The sequence below is a fragment of the Apteryx mantelli genome, chromosome 3 (genome assembly GCF_036417845.1).
Source record: "Apteryx mantelli isolate bAptMan1 chromosome 3, bAptMan1.hap1, whole genome shotgun sequence".
Classification (NCBI taxonomy): Eukaryota; Metazoa; Chordata; class Aves; order Apterygiformes; family Apterygidae; genus Apteryx; species Apteryx mantelli.
In genome coordinates, this window is record NC_089980.1 from 20,993,655 (window position 1) to 21,011,765 (window position 18,111).

General features: G+C 40.6%; 1 protein-coding gene across 1 annotated transcript in view; it reads right to left on the reverse strand.

Annotated features, from left to right (window-relative positions):
* Positions 1–18,111, reverse strand: part of PCSK2 (proprotein convertase subtilisin/kexin type 2) — a 117,676-nt gene that overhangs the window by 84,601 nt on the left and 14,964 nt on the right. Inside the window, exon 2 of the mRNA XM_067294676.1 lies at positions 12,139–12,243. Coding sequence (XP_067150777.1) covers positions 12,139–12,243 — 105 coding nt within the window. The remainder of the gene's footprint in view (positions 1–12,138; positions 12,244–18,111) is intronic.

Sequence of the window (18,111 nt, forward strand, 5' to 3'; positions counted from 1 at the left end):
TAAGAGTGTATTTCTTCTCAACATTCAGTAAGTAGCTCAGTACCAATATAACACACAAAGCATATAACATACAGACGTGTGGTCATTCAGTAATCACTTCATTTAGGCAGATAAAGTTGTAGTACTGGCCAGAGTCCATTTAGTATAGTATGGAGTTGATGTATACAACTAATTAGGAAAAAAAAAATCATGGAGATGTTAGGGTACCTATTAGTCTTTTCACAATGTTTTATTCTATGCAGTTCTATTCTGCCCCTCAGTATGGAAGTTCACAAGGTCAAGAAGCATTATTCAACTTCAACAATCCATGGCATACATATTAGCATTTTAATTACTATTGGCTATTCTTGGCTTACAGTTAGAGGCATCCATTTTGCTGAAAAGCCATGTTCCAATGCAGCATCGAATAATTACTGCAGAAAACCATTCAGAAACACTTCAAATCTAAACCTTTAATTCATTTCCATTGTATCCCCAAATACTGCAATCAACTTTCTCTGACCTTTATAAAACCCTTTTTGTATTCATGGAACACATCATGCATACAAGCAATGATTTCACAGATGTATTTATAACTCCTTGTTGGCCTCCTTGCTGTGGAGCCAGTGGTAAAAAAAAATATGCTTATGATACTGCATACATACTTTGAAGATGAGGATCACAGAATGAGCTGCAATAAACTAACAGGCTGAAATGTTGTTCACAAAGAAAACACTCATCAAATTTTAAACAGAAGCAAAGCACGTTAAATGGCATTAGTGCACGCACGACGTAATACACTTATTATGTTGTATAGTAACATATACCATTATATCGATTCCTTTTACCTCATCTCTCTTAGTATAGAGGGTTTTTTTTCCTTCTAATATAAAATCAGAGCCCTGCGATGTAAGCCCTCGTACAACGTAGTCAAATGCCCTGGAATGCTACACCAAGGCAAAAGTGTTCCGGTGTTATGTTGTTCTTGATTAAATTGTGCATCCCTAGCTGCACTGCTTTTCATTAATTGCTGATGACATATAAAGCAAATGCTGATTTTCTGAAGTCAAGGTAGAATAGAAATAAACTGTTATAAATCTATTTTGCTTCATTCTAAATATACTATGTTACAGTCTAAAATATATGGGCACCATATACTACCAGGTACAATATATTTAATACTTTTGTAGTCTTCCCAAAGTATATGTCATCTAGTATATTTCCAATCTTTTAAAAAGTTTTAACTTAAATGCAGTTTTCTAGTCTCCAATATGCCAAGTCTTCTGTGAGGCTTAGAGATTTGCCAAAACAAAATAGACTCTCTCCCACGTCTTGCATTGCTCCCGAGGAAGTTTTTCTAGCATACAATTTATTCATGTTTAAGCAAGAAAGCAGAGCTGAACAGTACACACACTTTATAAACTTAATATGAAGCTAACCCTCAAGATGGGCACAAAAAACTGGCTTACACACTGCAGTCTGGATTTTGTCATCGCTCCAATGCTGTCAACTTGGAAAGGGACAGCCCACGCTTCCAAATCCCTGTGGGTTTTGCCATCACAAAGCACAAGTGCTCTTCCAAGTCAACCCCAGCTGTCCTGAACAAGCTCTGGCAAGAGTCAGGAGAATGGTCACCGCACAGGGCTAGGATGTGCTGGTACAGCCACAACCCAAAGAAGGGAACCTTCATCTCACCACCACACACTGCCGCTTGTTTGAACATAAGGAAGGCAGGCATAAGTCACACCAACCACAGTCGCACTGTGTCCATGGATTTCTGGGTCCAGGGAACGCAGATGCATGCATGAACTTCAGTGATAGTTAGCTCAGACTGTCAGAGCACTGCATGTCTTACCCCAAACCAAACCAAACTTGTCCCGAATCAAACCAAATTTGTGTTGCATGCCATATTAGTCCAAGGTCACTGACTCACACTGTCTGTTCTCTTCAACACTCTAACAATATACAGTACTCTGCTGTCATTCATTAGATTCTCCACAGGATTAAGATCACTGTCCACATTTCAGCAATATTAAAATAACATATAGCAAACACTTGGGAACAGTAACAGAAAATCCTGAACCATATGTTCTCATTGCTGCCACCACTTGCACTATAATATTAAGCAGACCCTATCAGAGATTCAGGGCTGCAAATTGCACAGACAACTAACAAAGGCAATGTCTGCTCTACAAAACAGAGACGCTATTCATAAGGCAGGAAACAAGAGGTAGACAGGAAAAAGCAGAGGAAGACTGGGGAATGGGGTTGCAATCAAGAGAACAGAGATCAACAATAAAGCAGAAACTTAACTAATGCCAATTCAGCAATTTATAGGCAGCAGAGTGGAGCCTGAACGTGGCCAGCTGTCTCAACAGTGTTTTGTAAAATTACTGAATTTCAGCATGGTTACAAATATATTTGAGGAATAAAGCTCATTTTCCTTGCCTTACCCCACCATATCCCTGTATCATCTTCAGTGATACAAAAACTATACAAAATGTGACTGGAGGCAACTTCAAGAGGTCAGCTGAACCATCCCAGGGCCCCAAGGCAGAATCAGCCAGGCCTAAGTCAGGCATGACAACTGTCTAACCTTGCCTTACAACCAGGCACCAAGGAGACTCCACAGCCTTGGGTGCCACCAGATCTACAGCACATTGATACTTCTACTGTTGGAAAATTCCATGTTTATTTGCATAGCACTGTCTTCACTTATCAGTTTATTATCTTGCAGTACATTAATTTACACCTTTTTTGAGTAGAAACAGTTTTAGATTATCTTGCAATATTAGTTTTATACTATTTCTATAAGTCATCATATGTTTGAGTTTGATGTCATTTTGATAGCAGTCTATCATCCTACGATGTGCAGCTAACCGTGCTTTTTCATATAATATAGCTATACAGGATTTCCAATATTCTTTAATACTTCTGTTGTTGGATTTTTTTCTCTGCAGCTGTCTTTCTAGTTACAAAGTAATAGATCAATTCAATCTAGCATTTACATAGTTCTGGATATAACTGTATTTGCTCCACTAGCAACAACTGTTTGAAATATTTGATTTTCTATACTTAGTGTTGTGATGCTTTCCATTAGAATGGTATTGTACATCATAAATACAATATAAATACACAGTCAAAACACACAGTCCAGCAATACTACACTTAACATCAGGAATTCAAACATGGAGACAGGGAAATTCTTCAATGTATGCTTAACATACTTCTGAAGCGAATGAGACTACTGTGTCAACCTAAGTGACAGCTTAAGTATTTGGGTGACTCAAGACCTCAATCTTTTTTATAACAGAAAGAAAGAGTTCTTGTTATTCTTATTATAGAAACTGACTCCTAAGCAATAATCAGCCACTTCTTAATTGAGATGTCATAAGTGCTTTACAGTTGGAGTCACTGCTGGTCAAGTGCAAAACATAGCTAATAGAGCTTGCTGCGAGCAGTTAATTTTCAGCAACCTCTTGTTGTATGTGTAAAGTCTGCAAAGGCCAAGGAAGTCTAGAAATTAGCCTCCCTCAGGTTCAGTTTTCAAAAAGCCATCATAGGGAATTTAGAAACCATTATTTGCAGTGACAACGGCTGTGCAGTGTGTATTGTAGAGTCATGACACAAACTGGCTACTCCACCATCTGAATTTTCATCTTCTTTCTTTCAACACTATCTCAAACAAACAATTTCATGGTCTAAAGACTTGCTTCTTCTCCATACTCCTGAGGCATAGCAATATTCCCTTATTTCCCTCAGCAGTGCAAAAATGGTAAATAATTTCTTAAGCAGTGGAAAAACTTTTCCCCACTTATCACCCAAAGCTCCTCCCTGCAGCCCCAATATTTTCTCAACTTGCTTTCCTGTTTAGAATGACTTAGATCACACAACACATGCAGCTGCATTTCTTACAATCACTTGTCTTTGTTCTACTGGTTGTATTGTGGTTTCTCTTTCCACATTTAAAATGCAGGTTGAATTCCACCTTCCCATAAACTGATTCTGCCTGGATCTGATCTTTTTCAGCTCTGTGCTGTAATCTTTGTTGCTTCTTCACCTTCTTCATCTTTTCAGAAGAACTTATATATTTAAATAATCATACACCAACATCTGCAAAGTGTCTAAATGTCATAAAAGCAAAATGTTTCATTTAGGTGTTAAATTCTCTCAGTAGTAAGACACATACCAATTATTAAATGACCTAGTCCATACAGCTGACTAGAGTGTCCTCAAGAAAATCTTTTCTTATCATGCTTACCAACTGTTCCTATGAATTTAGAAACAAAACTTAGAAAGGAACTCTGACCTGTATGGGAAAGGAAAATAAATGATGTTCAAGATGGTGTAGTCCTGATAAAATTATTAATATGAGAATCAGGCCTCCCTCTGAACTGGAACAAACTCTTGGAAGCCATTCCTCAGATACCTGTTTTTGAAGTAAGTTATCTAATGCTATATCCAGTGTAAAACAGTGATCCATTTATGGAAGATACTGCCCGTTTTCTGCACAGCATGCCTCATTTTGTAAGGATGACTGATGAGTAAAAAAAGTCTTCAGTTCTTGTTTCACAAAGAAGCTGGCAATGCATTTCAACCAACAGTGTGTAGGTTTGAGGGTGGCTGGTTTTATTTCAGCATTGGAAAGACAACATTTCCTCTAATGAGTTTTCTTTGGCTGTTCAATATTTATTACAGGTACTTAAAGCAAGCTTTTATTACTTAATGTTCCATTTCCTTCCAAAAGGATACCATCAATGCTCACATAATGCTGCCCAATAGTCTCATAAAATTGATGGCAGCTCCAAACTTTTCCTAGGCATAATCCTATCAGCATGCCATCCCAGTCACATATGTTAGGGCAAAACTCTAGCCTTCACTGGGGAAGTTTGTCACCTCTACCAGCTGCAGCACAAATTTAAATAAAAGAGTTAAAAAATGGGAAGGGCCTCTCACTCTGCTATTTTCTCCTGTCTCTGTACCTTCACACACACCCATACCTCCTGGTGCGGCAGAGAACTGGCAGGGGAAGCTGAAGCCTCCTCCCCAGATTTGAGATGAGCAAGTGTCAGGCATTACATTCATTTTAGGTACAGCTTCTCCACACAGAAGCGGTAAGTTTTGTACAGAACTGGGGTCACTGTTGTGATGAACCGCAGGGAAATTGATCCCTGTGCCTGCAAAAGGCATTAACAGCAGGATTTCAGCAGTGCACAGGTCAAATGCTGATCCTTTCTTACAAGATGGATTTTGGTACAGCTGCCCATTCGCTTCTGGAAGTCAATCAGCTTTCTCCTCACAGAAGTAGCACCCCGGGATACCTTCTGAGCTTTACTTCAGACAACCAGCACGTTAAAGCACCGGATATCTTTTTTCAAGCTGAACACCACAATGAGGAGGAAACAGAGAAAGCAGCACAGCCCAGTGCAAACTGAGCCTCCAAGGGACACAGCATCCTGGGCAGCATAGCACCATGACTGCCCAGCTTTGCTCCTGGGCCCCTCACTTGACTCCAAGATAGAGGAGGATCACAGGGAATGGAAAGGGACTTGATCAGGATTATTAACACGGAGAAGCTTATCAGGGAAATGGAAATAACCGGTATCAGCCAGAAAGCTGGTAAATCAAGATGTGAGGCATGGAGCAGGAATGGAGATGGCACATATTCTCATTTTAATAAAAATAACTGTAAGATGTATTCATTGCTACGTTCCAGGGACAGAACTGCCTGCCACCAATACCAGAGGGCTGGAGGAACAGGTTACATCTCCACCAGCAATTGCGGAGATCTAACCTTACCTCTGAGGACAGCACAGACTGATGGCTCCCATCCCTTGTAGCCCCAGGACCCTTCACTTTACACGCACTGGGGCAGACCTATGGTTCTCCTGATCTTGTCAGGAACATCTTGACTTTTGCAAAGGGAAAAATCTGTCTTGGCATCTACAGGAGAGAGATAAAAAAAACTTTAACCCATCTCAAGCCCTTCATTAATGCCCTCAGAAGGGGTGTTGAAAGTTGGCTTCTTCTTGCTAAGGGGTGCTGCTTGTTAAGCAGTGGTGGCTCTTCCCAAGCTGCCAGGCCTTTTTCTCCTTGGTAAAAGTGACCATGGATTAAACAGGCAGGCTCTGACAGCACTTGGCACCTCACTGCCTGACAGCACAGGGCACCCCTGCCTCCACGCAACAGGCAACTGGTGGGGAAGCAAGGAAGCTGTGGGCTCCCATGTATCTCAGCATAGCAAAAGCTGAAGGGCAGAAGAGGAGTGCGAAAGTTAAGACTTTGAGATGACAGAATTGACAAAGACTGATGAAGCAGGTGAAGGCAAAGACCAGGGCAGCACACAGGGTTGCTGTCAATGCATCTGAGGCAATGGTCCAGCAAAATAGGCTGGAAACCACAAGGCAGTCATATTTAAGGGAGCATGAGAGGGATCGGAGTTGGGGAAGAATATAGAAGAGATTTTGATTTATTTAATTAAAAGCTCAGATTCTCTGAAACTACAGCCTCCTTTTCTTCCCTAGCCTCAAAGCAGAAACAGGTCAGCACTGTTGTTAACCCTGGGTGGGTAGAGACTACATCTCAAAGAAGCTATCCATCTGCCCTCCCCGGACTACTGTACTTGCACATGCATCAGTTGAGTTTCCCCTTCTAATCCCCTTTAGAAAACACAGCAATTGCCATCACTGGGATGTTTATTTCCAAAGAAGTCATCATCTAAGCACCAAACTCACTCACTCTCAGTGGAAGATTTTCATTTCACCTTCCCCCCTCCACACACATTTATATCTATTCCCCCAACACCAACACAAACGCACTTGCATATAGATATCAGTAATGGGACTCAGCTCTTCTCCGTATATTAAAGCCTCTTTCTTGAGTGGGATTAATCTTGGCAGCTGTCTGACAGGAGAGACTGTGTGGGAGGAAAATGGTTTTATCTAAAACTTGAAAGAAAGCAAAATAATCTTTGAGAGAACAAACTGAATTTCAACTCCTGCCCTTCCAATGAAAGACTATTTGCCAACAGAGAATACCCAACAACTGGAAAAATACAGAAGTATAGCTCTAAAAGGTAACATAAGGACTGTGCATTTTCCTTTCTTTTTGTGTGTCCACTTTTCAAAACACTTGTTAATAGTATAGTCAAGTCTCTCCACAGGAGACCAGAATCTAAGTCAGTTTTAAAAATTAAAATTTGCATGAAGGAAATCCCATTGTTTTCTTTCAGCTATGGGGGGGGAGCCGGAATGGCCTCTGCTTCCCATCCTGGCTCTGCTGTACTTTAAAGGGCAGGAACCCTAACAAACAATACAGTATGAAATATCTCCATCTTTCTGATTTATTTTTTCAGAGCAATAACACTGGTGAAGATCACACAACTAAAAACAAAAGTTTGCTCTAACAGAAGCTGTGCTCCCAGGAAAGTTTCACTCGGAAAATGCCATCTAGCTCTAACCTTACATTGTGAGCTGCACTCAGGAGGCAGTGTACATTGATGTTGGTGCGGACATGCTGTTTCCAGTCCCTCCAGGTCCCCCTGTGCTTCTCTAAGTTCTCCTCAGCTCATGGAGGATCTCCAAGCCCAAAGCACACAACCCTTTTTCTGACTCCGGCTTCTTGTTCCAGCCTGTCCTGCTTATCCTCTCCTTCTCACCCTCATTAGGATATCCAGTCCCATTCTGTCCTGGCTCCTCCTTGGCTTTATGTCACTACTGGCCCTTCTCCCTTGCTGTCAACCCTGCTTTTTCCACAGCCCACATCCTCCTCCACCTTCCAGTGCCCACGAGCCATTTTGAGGACAGACTCCCTGCTTGCAGCTCCAGGGCAAAGAACACCAGCTACTTCAAGTGAAGTTTCCCAAAACAAACCTAAGGCTGACCTTTTGGCTTGAGAAATTTCAGCTGAAACAATTAACAGATAAAAGCAGATGAAAACAGAATTTCTCATGGAGAGTGCTAGATTACCCACAGAGAAGGTGTAGTTTCCTCCATCACTGATATATCTCACACAAACACATGCTGCAAAACACCAGATTATTATTTTAAAAGTAAAAAACAAAAATTAAGTAAAAAAAAATCCCAAATAAACCAATTGAAATTCAAGACATGCAAAAGACGAGTTCTGTAAAAACTTTTCAGACAAGCTGGCACTAAATCTATCTTACGTGAACAATTTTATTTACAGTGATCCTACCATCTTCCACAAATAAGCTGCAGAATCAATGTGGTTTGCACTTCCACTTATTTCTTGTCCCAGATGTTAAAGATGAGCTTGCCTTATTTGCTCCTAGGAAGTACAAATACTTTCCCACAAACTGTCCTACTAGCAGCCTAGGAAGGCGACTCCCTCTTTCCCAGTTAGTGCATTGGGACTCCATTGACATTAGCCAAAACCAGAATGAACATGTTCATTTAACTGACTGTATCTTTGAGATGTGCCCTGCAAATGAAGCCATGGACCTAGTCCACAACATGGGTTAAAAAAATCATACTACATTGCAAACTCCAGATTCCAGCTAGAATTTTTAATGAGATAAGATGTATGCAAAAGAAGAGGGGAAAAAAAACACCACCACCACCACCACACACACACACCTTACTGCTATGTCTTATCTCATTAAAACTTCTAGCTTTATCAGTTAGAAGCGTTAAAGGGATTTTTTTGGTCCAAAATCTATTTTGCCCCAAAGGTATGTACAGAAGAACGTCAAAATTCAAGCGCAACTAGAAGTTACAGAAATTTGCAACTGTGGGAGAAAAGTGGTTTCTGAGCAAGCCTCTCCTGGAAGTTCTTCTGTACCTCACAGAACATAATATAAATAACTAAACTGCTCCATTTGAAGCAGTTTGATTCACTGTGGTCCTTGCCATCCTGACAGTGAGAATCCCTAAGAGTACTGTGCTGACAGCAAAAGCCACAGTGCTTCGTGCACCCGCACTTTTATCTTAAACAGTTCGGTAGCACAACACTGTATACAACACTATTACGTATACCTTCACCTGCTGCCAATATTGCTTCAGGCTTCAGGAATATTAACATAACTGATGTCAAATTAATCATATTTGAGGCTGTTCCTCAGAATGAAGATTCAGTTCTTGTTGATCTCTAGGAATCTTAATAATGTTCGATTCCCGCTCTCTTGACAGAGATGACTTTTAGCACACAACTGCTGCATATATTTAGTATATCTCAAAAATCATTTTGATAAAAACATACAGTAAATTCTGCATAATGAAGCTTTTCCAAGTGTTTTAAGAGGCATGCAGAGCATGAAGATGATGCAGTAACCTGCTTGCCTAGTGCTCTGCCATCTATCTCCCAGGACTCCTGAAAAACTGACATGGTTCCTCAAGGGCCTTACTTGATTAAAGAACATTAATTAATTGAGTGAACATCTGTGCTGTTTTTCAACTAATAATTAAAATCAGCTAGGAATCATAATCTCTTTAAAAGAGAAAAGTATACAGAATAACTGCAGCCTGCTTTCTCACAAAATTTGGATAGGGCTAAGCAACTACAATGTTTACCATAGTGGTTCCTCAGAGATTTCTAAGGCCCTGTGCTGGAAGCAGTCAGTTTGCTTCCTGGCTAGCCTGACAACAGTAACATTCTATTCTTGGCTTCATGTGTTAACATATTAACCATGACAGTGCTGACATTTGTTGCTAAGTAAAAATGAGCATAAATGGTCTAGAAAGATGCCATTAAATTTAGAAATTATTTGTGGAGTTTGAAATTAAGTACTGTCAACACAATTTATGTTTCTGTTTATATACAAGAATGACTGGAATTTTAATGGCTTCTCCAAACTACGCATTTAAAACAAAGAAGGGAAATAAAAAGTGATGGTTTTAATTGTTTTCAAAATGTATTACAAGAAGCAACTGACCTAGCTGGTATTATAGAAGCTGAAAGACTGTCTGGTAGGACAGAGTAGCTAGGAGGGCTTGATGAGAAAATGTCATGTCACATGTGGAACTGAAATGCTGCTTCCATCCCAAGGGCCAAAAAGCCTGTGAAGTCAGGATACACCCAGGGTCATCCTCTTCCTCACATGAGGGATATTCTTTGTTATTTAAACACAAGGCTTTATTCACTGAGGTCAAGCCAGCCAGGGAGCCAAGCCATTGGTATGCATCATCAGGAAGAAGTGAAGATTAACAGTAAAAATAAGATTTCATTGCACATGAAAGAAGCCAACTAAAAGTCTAGAGACCACAAATTAAGATGACTACAAAAGAGAACATCTCTGAAAGAGAAGGTAGATTCATTTAAGCTGCCCATAACAGCTTTTTGTCACAGTAAGCACTAAGTCTAGAGATAGCCAGTGCAAGAACCCGGCTGGAATTAGTACTGGAGTGCTCAGCTATGAGGTTGCACTGAGAACCTGTGGGCTCAGAAATGCTTGTAAGTTTTTCAGAGGTTTACTGAAATATTTGTTTCCAGTACAGAGGCACTCATTACAATGACCACATTCAATCACTGGTTTGCAAACTACTTGCTTAACTATATACTTCTCCTGAAATAAGTTGGGTGTTTTAGGGAAATAAAAGACCTCTTTTGGGACAATTGCTTGGTATGCACTAATTGTAGATGGTTTCTGAAAGGTGTTACTTTCCGATATCCACCTGGCAAACAAAGCAGAGGAAGTTTGGAAATTTCTACTCAAGGTGGGTTAAATAGGCCTCTTCCTCATAGCCCCTTACCTCTAAGTGGTACCAGTTTAAAAAAAAAAAAAAAAAAAAAAAAAGTGGGCCAGGAGGAGGTAGCCTCAAGCATTGAAAGACATACTGCCAAGCTGAATGACTTCACGAAGACATCTGCAACAGCCCCAGGGAACTTGACCTCACTCAGCTCTCACCATCTCAGGATTAGGTGATAGAGGCAGGCAACACCTGGGAGCTGTGTGATTCATTCACATAGCTCCTAGCCACTGGAGAGACTGGCCATGCTGCAGCAAACGGCCATGCATCCCAGTAGACCTGGGCCCAGAACCACTTGAAACTTCTTCAAAAGCAGGAAAATTAACCTGGGAATTCATCAGCCCTCGTTTCCTCTGGTGTCGCAACAACAGTTACAATCTTATTTAACCTATTTTTTTCCTTCCTGCTCATTTTTTTCATAGGTGTTCCAATAGCTTATGATATCTGATACTAAAACTCTGGCTGGAATAAAATTGTTCCTCTCCCTTCTTTGTGAGCCTCAGTGAACAAGTGCTAATGAAATATGCATAATGAAACATAGGTGTTTGATTATTTTTTTCCTTTATTGTTTCGGAGTATACTTACAAAACTCATGGATCTAGTTATGATCTCTTTTCCTCACCAGTGCAGAGAGCTTAAAGCCTGATGAAGGATTAACAAATAATCCATTTGCTCTCATGATATCATTCCCTAAGCTTATTTACTTTCTTTGGGCAGAAAATACACTTTTTGTGCAATCTGGCTCCACTCCAGCTCAGTATAAGTCTGCTGTAACAACTCTGAAGAAAGAAGAATTTGCCAGTTCCAGCTCACAGCCTTCTGCACAAAGGGCCTTTCCCTACTGTCTGAGGGGTTTATGCTTCTGAAAAGCAAACACACCATTTGCAGACTGAGCTTCTGAAAAGAAAACTGAAGTTTGACAGACTTAGCAGGCAACTGCTTCTGCTAAGGCTTGTGTTTAAGAAGGGAGACCAGGTGGCTGCATCAGCATGGAGTGCTTCAGGCCTTGTCCCCAGCACACACCCTCATAACATCCAGGGTGGGCACCATTACCTGACAAGTCCCAGTGTGACAGCAAAGGAAAAGCCAAAGTTCATGCCACTGGGTACTCCAGGCTGGATGATCCAGGAACCAGCAGAACAGGGGACTGTGGGACATACCCCTGACAGCCCTGCCCCACAGCATGGAGGTAGCTACAGAGCACACTGAGATGTTTTGCAGACTATGGCATTGCTTAGTGCTATGAGGGGGAGGCTAAATATCAGACAGTGTAAGAGTATTTGTTGTAGTAAAATCAGAAAAAAGCTGAGGCTGTTTGGTGGTGTGTGCATATAGCAGTCACCAAACTTAAACATCACATAGCAATAACTACAGACTTGATCATCATCTTGATCGCACAAACAGTCCCTGTTATAAAAAAAACGATAGATGCAAATAATGGTGAAACACTTACCCTGGAATCCTTTTCCAGACGAAGCTTGCGCTGAAGATTGCGTCTTCTTCTGGCCTTAGCAATGCCATTGTGATAAAAGAAGTACCCAGCATCTAGAAAAGGGAGCTGAGGAAGAGAGAGAGAGAAAATAAATCATGGAGCTATTGGTTACTAAGAAAGATGACATGGAAAACTTTTAGCTGTGAAGTGTCAGGAGTCTATGAGCACACTTGAAGACTTACCCCAAAATGCCCAAAACACTCTTGAGAATATTACTTCTAAGTTACTTTTGAAAAAAGTGCCCAGTAACATTCAAGTTATTTGCTACAGGTTTACAATGTGTTACTTCACTTGTAAACACTTGGTACCATTTCCACCTTATGTTTAAGGTCAACAGCGCCAATATTTCTGTAGGGATTCCCAAATTGCATCAGGATTATTTCCTACTTCCTGAAAAAGCCAGAAGAAAAGAATAAAATGAACTGCAAATGATTTAAAACTACCACAAGACATCCTTCAGCAATAAGGCATTACACAAATGCTTTTCCGAGCCATCATAATGCACCCAAAATGATGCCATAAGCAGTAAGGCAGAAAGCAGAGCAATTTCTATTCTCTGAAAAATATGGTATTTGGAATTCCTTCCGAACATCAAAAAAATGAAACATATGCAGAATATTAAGAAAACAGACAACCCCATAGTGTCAGAATAGTAAGAGTCTTGTACCAATTTACTGTCTAAGACATTTAGATAGCAAGCAAACACCTCCCCAGGGCTTTCCAGCACTGCCTAAGGCAGGTGCCTGGGGGGGGGGGGGGGGAGGTGGGGGGGGAGAATGCACCTCCTTTATTTCCAGCTGAGATTCCAATTTATTTCCAGTGAGATTCCAGTTTATTGTTCAAATCTAATCAAGTAACTGTGTATTTTTAAGCTAAGGTCTTCTTTGTAGAAGTTGAAAGAAATAAGTGCTTCTTGAGAAGTTATATGTTAATGCTGTGACATTTCAATTGCAGAGTTTAGACTAGCTTGCACATAAAATGATTACTTAAAGGAGATATTCCAAAACAGCCATGAGGGCTCTCTTTCTCCTCTCTTTTTATGTCTGTTCTAAAATTATCATGATGGTTATATTTCATGACAACTTTAACCTCATAGTAGGACCTCAAAATTCTAGACTGAAAAACTGTGAGAGAAGTCTAGTCTGAAAATTAACTGTAAAAAGCTGGAATGAATAATGGTAGCAGAATCTTGCTGTCCATGAATAAAACACCTTCTATTTCTATATACTGGTATAAACAGATCACAAACATAATTGCCCTTCTAAGAAATTATCTCCTATTAAATCTATCATTACATCTGGTGTTGTTCTGCAAATATATTTTGGTATATGGAATTGTGTGGCAATGGAAATTTCACTTGCACAGCAAATTTCGGAAGATTAAAATGTGGTCATATGCCAAAAATGACTAAGTGGGTTTTCTGCTGCAAAGTCATTTTTATTTTGTTAATTGAAAATTTTAATTTCAATAAAATCAAAGCACTGAAGTTTTAGTTTTTAAAACTTCACTGGGTATGATACAAAATGCATTAATGCAAAGTAACTTAAAAAAAATCAACACCTTCTGTTCTGATAGAAGACCTCCTTTTAAGTATATATATAAAAGCTTAAGGAGATTTAATCAAAATCATTGTGGTCCCTTGGAGCTGATTAGTGGGGTTGTCTGGCAAGCTCTTATCAGAATATTTTGCATCAGCTCCATATACATGTAAAAAACCACAACAGCTCAGCAAGAAGAAATGAGACTACCAAAAGCTAATGGCAATGGCCACAGAAGTCTCCTACACTACACACCCACCCTCAGAGCCACTGCTCTTAAGGCCAAAATTCTGTCTGTTTTTATGTCTTTTTTAAAAATCAGATTATGTTTTATCTTTAAAAAAGTCTAAACTTGACACCTTTACCAGATGGGTAACAAGGTATTCTCCTAATGCAGATTTTATCACTAGGTCTGGCTTTCCAGGAAATGGCCCCTTTCCCCCCCAATGTAGGATATATCACTCTAAGCCTCAAAAATACGCAGGAAAAAACCTAAGTAACGAGCTCAGTTACAGTTTGAAATAGGTGTGACCACACTAACCATAACAATTCATTGCAAGGCTGTGGTCTAATTTTTCCCTCTAATTTCCCCAATAAAACCAGGCTATCTTCCTTCTTTTTATTTCAGACTCAGCCACCCAAATCAATTCTAGTCAAATACTGATGTTCTTCCATTAAGGAAGACTCCCAGCAATTTTGAAGACATCTGGAAATACATAACATGTGCTTGGTGTTCATTTTCTGTGTGTGGTTAGTTTCTAGTGCCAACTGGAATGAAGAAATGTATGGTACAGCAAACTTAATAGGCAAGCACCAGCGTCTGATCATGTCCAACCATAAGTGAAAGCAGTTACATCTAGTCCAGCAACAAAGAAGAACAGATTCGTGGACAAAACCATGAATAAGCTTTATTCTTATCACTCAGACTAATACCAGCCTTTCCACGGACTTCCCAGTGATCTTTGAGGAACACAGATGTTTTACAGCCTGTACAGGTTTTGCACCCCCTCAATGCAGTCTTTGGGGGATAAGCTGGAGAGGAGGCTAAGTGAGAAGATCACCTTACGATAGGACATGATCAGTCACTATGAATTGTGACTAGGAGCAGAAACAAAGCAGGAGTCTAAACTCTTCAGTAAACCCTTAAAATTAGTTAATGTGCACAAAGGAGAAGTCAGGCACCAAAGAAAAGGCCAAAACCACCACATGCTTTGATGAGGATTTTGTAATGAAATCCAAGAATACCACATGCAACCACTGAAGTGCTCCATTTCTGATGAACTCCTGTTACTGAGTCAGTAACTCCTCTGCAGCAAGCAAGCCCCAGCACCCAGGTAGCTAACAAGAGAATTTACATTCCCACTATTAGCTTCTCTGGGAGGTCTACTCTGATTTGGAGCTCTGCGCAGCAGAGTAAACATTGCACGTCGTGAGGTGAAATGAAGACAAAAGGGCTCGTGTACACTACAAACCCCAAAGACTCACCAGCAGCAGCTACTCCATAACACCCTCATGGTAAAGCTGGAGCTATATTAAGTAAAATTCCTAGGGCCGCAGCAGGCTCTGCACATAACATGGAGGAACAAGACACAGCTTTGTGGCTCAGATTTGTTGTGCAAGAGAGGAACGAAGCTTCCTGTTCTCAAAGAAAAGTCAGCAATTATGTAAGATAACAAATTACTGGAAAGCACTTGAATATTGAAGTGAGGAGGACTATTTAGACTTAGAAAAGGGTCTCCTCTTGCCTTGGTGTACAAATATGGCACAATGCAATGTATCAAAGTAGGACTGCCAGAGAATCTCAGGAATTATCAGCACTTCATTACTTGTAATATTTATATAAAGTTACTGGTGAAAAAAAATATACAAGTGAAAACAGAATCACAAATAAAACACAGCAAGGGGAGCTAAAACCTTGTATCTCCACCCTTCTTCTCCCAGAAAGGCAGAGTTTTCTTCAGCTTTGCAGCGTCTTGGGGATTTTTAACAATACCATCTAATGCAAAGATGAAGCCGTGCTTAACCTCCTTCCTGAAAAGGATGCAGACCTGAAAATAACTTTTAAAAATTCAGTGTTCAACTAGATGGAGGAAAGAAAAACCTCTTTCAATGGAAGGGGCTTATCTAGTAGAGGAAGTGGCTAGGATGTACCATTCGGTAAGGAAGGAAGCAGGAATGCTTCACATTTCAATGTTTTAGCACGTCTGTGACTCTGAGATATCTTGGTTTTTCTTAGGCTATTAATCCAACAGAGAAGTCCAGCAGCAATAATTATTGAAATGAAAATAAGTTATTTGTGGTTCCTAGCCTTCCTGCACTCTCCTTCTCACATCTGGCAATCTTTTGACACTTTTTGGTAACAGAGTTGATGATTTACTTCTGAGACTCCCTGTTCCCTGAGGAAGAAAAGAGAGGAGAGAATTCACTCTGTGCTGCCATAAACACAACCCATGGAAAAAGGACTGTAAATAGGCAGCTACAACTCTTTCCTGCCATACATTACTTCTGGACAGTCATTCCACTAAATCACTACTCCCGATGCTGGCTCATTGAAAGGAATGAGGGGGAAAAAAGGCAGTCCACTCCCAAGCCCTCAAATGCCAATCTGCTCCAAGAAGGGAAAGGCAGACATAATGTAGCCCACTCCTCACCAGCCCCTAATCTAGGATTGGGCAGCAAACCCAGGGTTCCCCTGGAGCTGATGACCCCCACCCCATTTTGTCCACTTGGCAGAGAAAGTCAAGCTGTAGTCCTTATTCAGTCTTCACTTGGACAATATGCACACTGACATCAGATGTGGTTTTGCCCATCTAAAAAGACATCAAGTTCAGCTGCACAGCAGTGCAAGGGTTTTTTGGTTTTTTGTTTTGTTTAAAAAATAGCCACAAAGAGACTAAATTCAGACCATGTTCCATATCCTAAAATAGTAGCACTGGGGCCACCATGGGCAGAGCTAACACTGACAATAGAACTGCAAAAGCATCAGTGTGATTTGACCAGAAGATCGTATCAGTAGCAAATATAACAGGAAGCAGCAATGATTGCTTAAAAAAAAAAAAATTGCCTAATACAGCTGCTGTGGGATCAGTATTTTGCCCGGGAATCAGTGAGAGGTCAAGCATTCACAGCTTGTCACTACTTTTAAGACGTGGCTAAAGCAGATACAATACAGAAACAAAGAGGGGCCTTGGTTCCCAGACTTATCCTTAACATCAAATTTTAGTGATTTGCTCCAGGGCTCTATCCATTCTATATAAATCTCACAGGCAAATTATGATGCACACAGAAAGCTAAGAACAGACTGGACAAATCTCTCCTCTTTTCAAGGGATTGATCTCTGCCTCATCTTTGCACACAGCCTTTCCCACTGCATCATGTAACACAGCATCCCCATAGTGCATTGCTAGTTTGTGTGCCATTTCCATTACTCTAGAAACAGCTTACTTGAATCTACAGTTAGACTGCCTCTCCCAAGTTACCAGTGGAGACAACAGCCTGCAACAACTTACTTTTGAGCAAAACAATTTTAAGATACAACCAAAGGGTGATTTATTGCAGTTACCCCAGGGTCACATTCTCTGATCTTCACTGGAATCAGCATGAAGAGTTCAGACAAGGAATGAGATTCACAGAAAGCCCGCATCCAGCCAGGCTGATGAAGAGCTTCCTCAAGACTCTTCATCTGCCCTAGCATGAGCCCCACCAGGCAGGTGGGGTCCAAGCAAACACTGGTGCTAAAGAAATCCTTTGTCTGCACTGAGGAACAGCAAAGAACAAACACCACAAAAGCTACATACCAACACCAAACACCTCTCCTCCACAGAGCCCAAGCAGACCTTCTGACTTTAAAAGGGTCCCTAAACCTGCACAGGTGAGCTCTCTCATCCCATTACTGCTCACTAATTACACCAACAGAAAATACAATCTAAACCTGGCAAGAGCAAATGTGTTCAGGGCCTCCACAGGCCCCACTTCCTCAGCTGCATTACAGCTGAAGCACAACAAAGTGCCTCACGGCAGGAATTACAAACCTTTTAGAAACCTTTTCATCCCAGTTCCACCAAATGCACTGAGGATGCTTATAAATATTCAATATGAATTTTTAAACTCTCTTTCTCTCATTTTCCTTCACCCCAATTAGCATTAGAAATCATTTTACTTTTAAACACACTGATGGGAGCCAAGTTTGAAGTCAAAGGCACTCAATATGGCAATGAGGGCCACACAAAAATACAGACAGCTCAAAATGCAGGCAGCCTTAGGCACAGAAATAACGCAGAACAAAGCGCCAACAAGAAAGGATTAATTCAAACGTTGGTAGAGAAATGCAAAATAGCACAGAGGACTAAAGCCATGCCAGAGCTCGCCCAACATGAAATCCAGCCCAGTGTCCCCC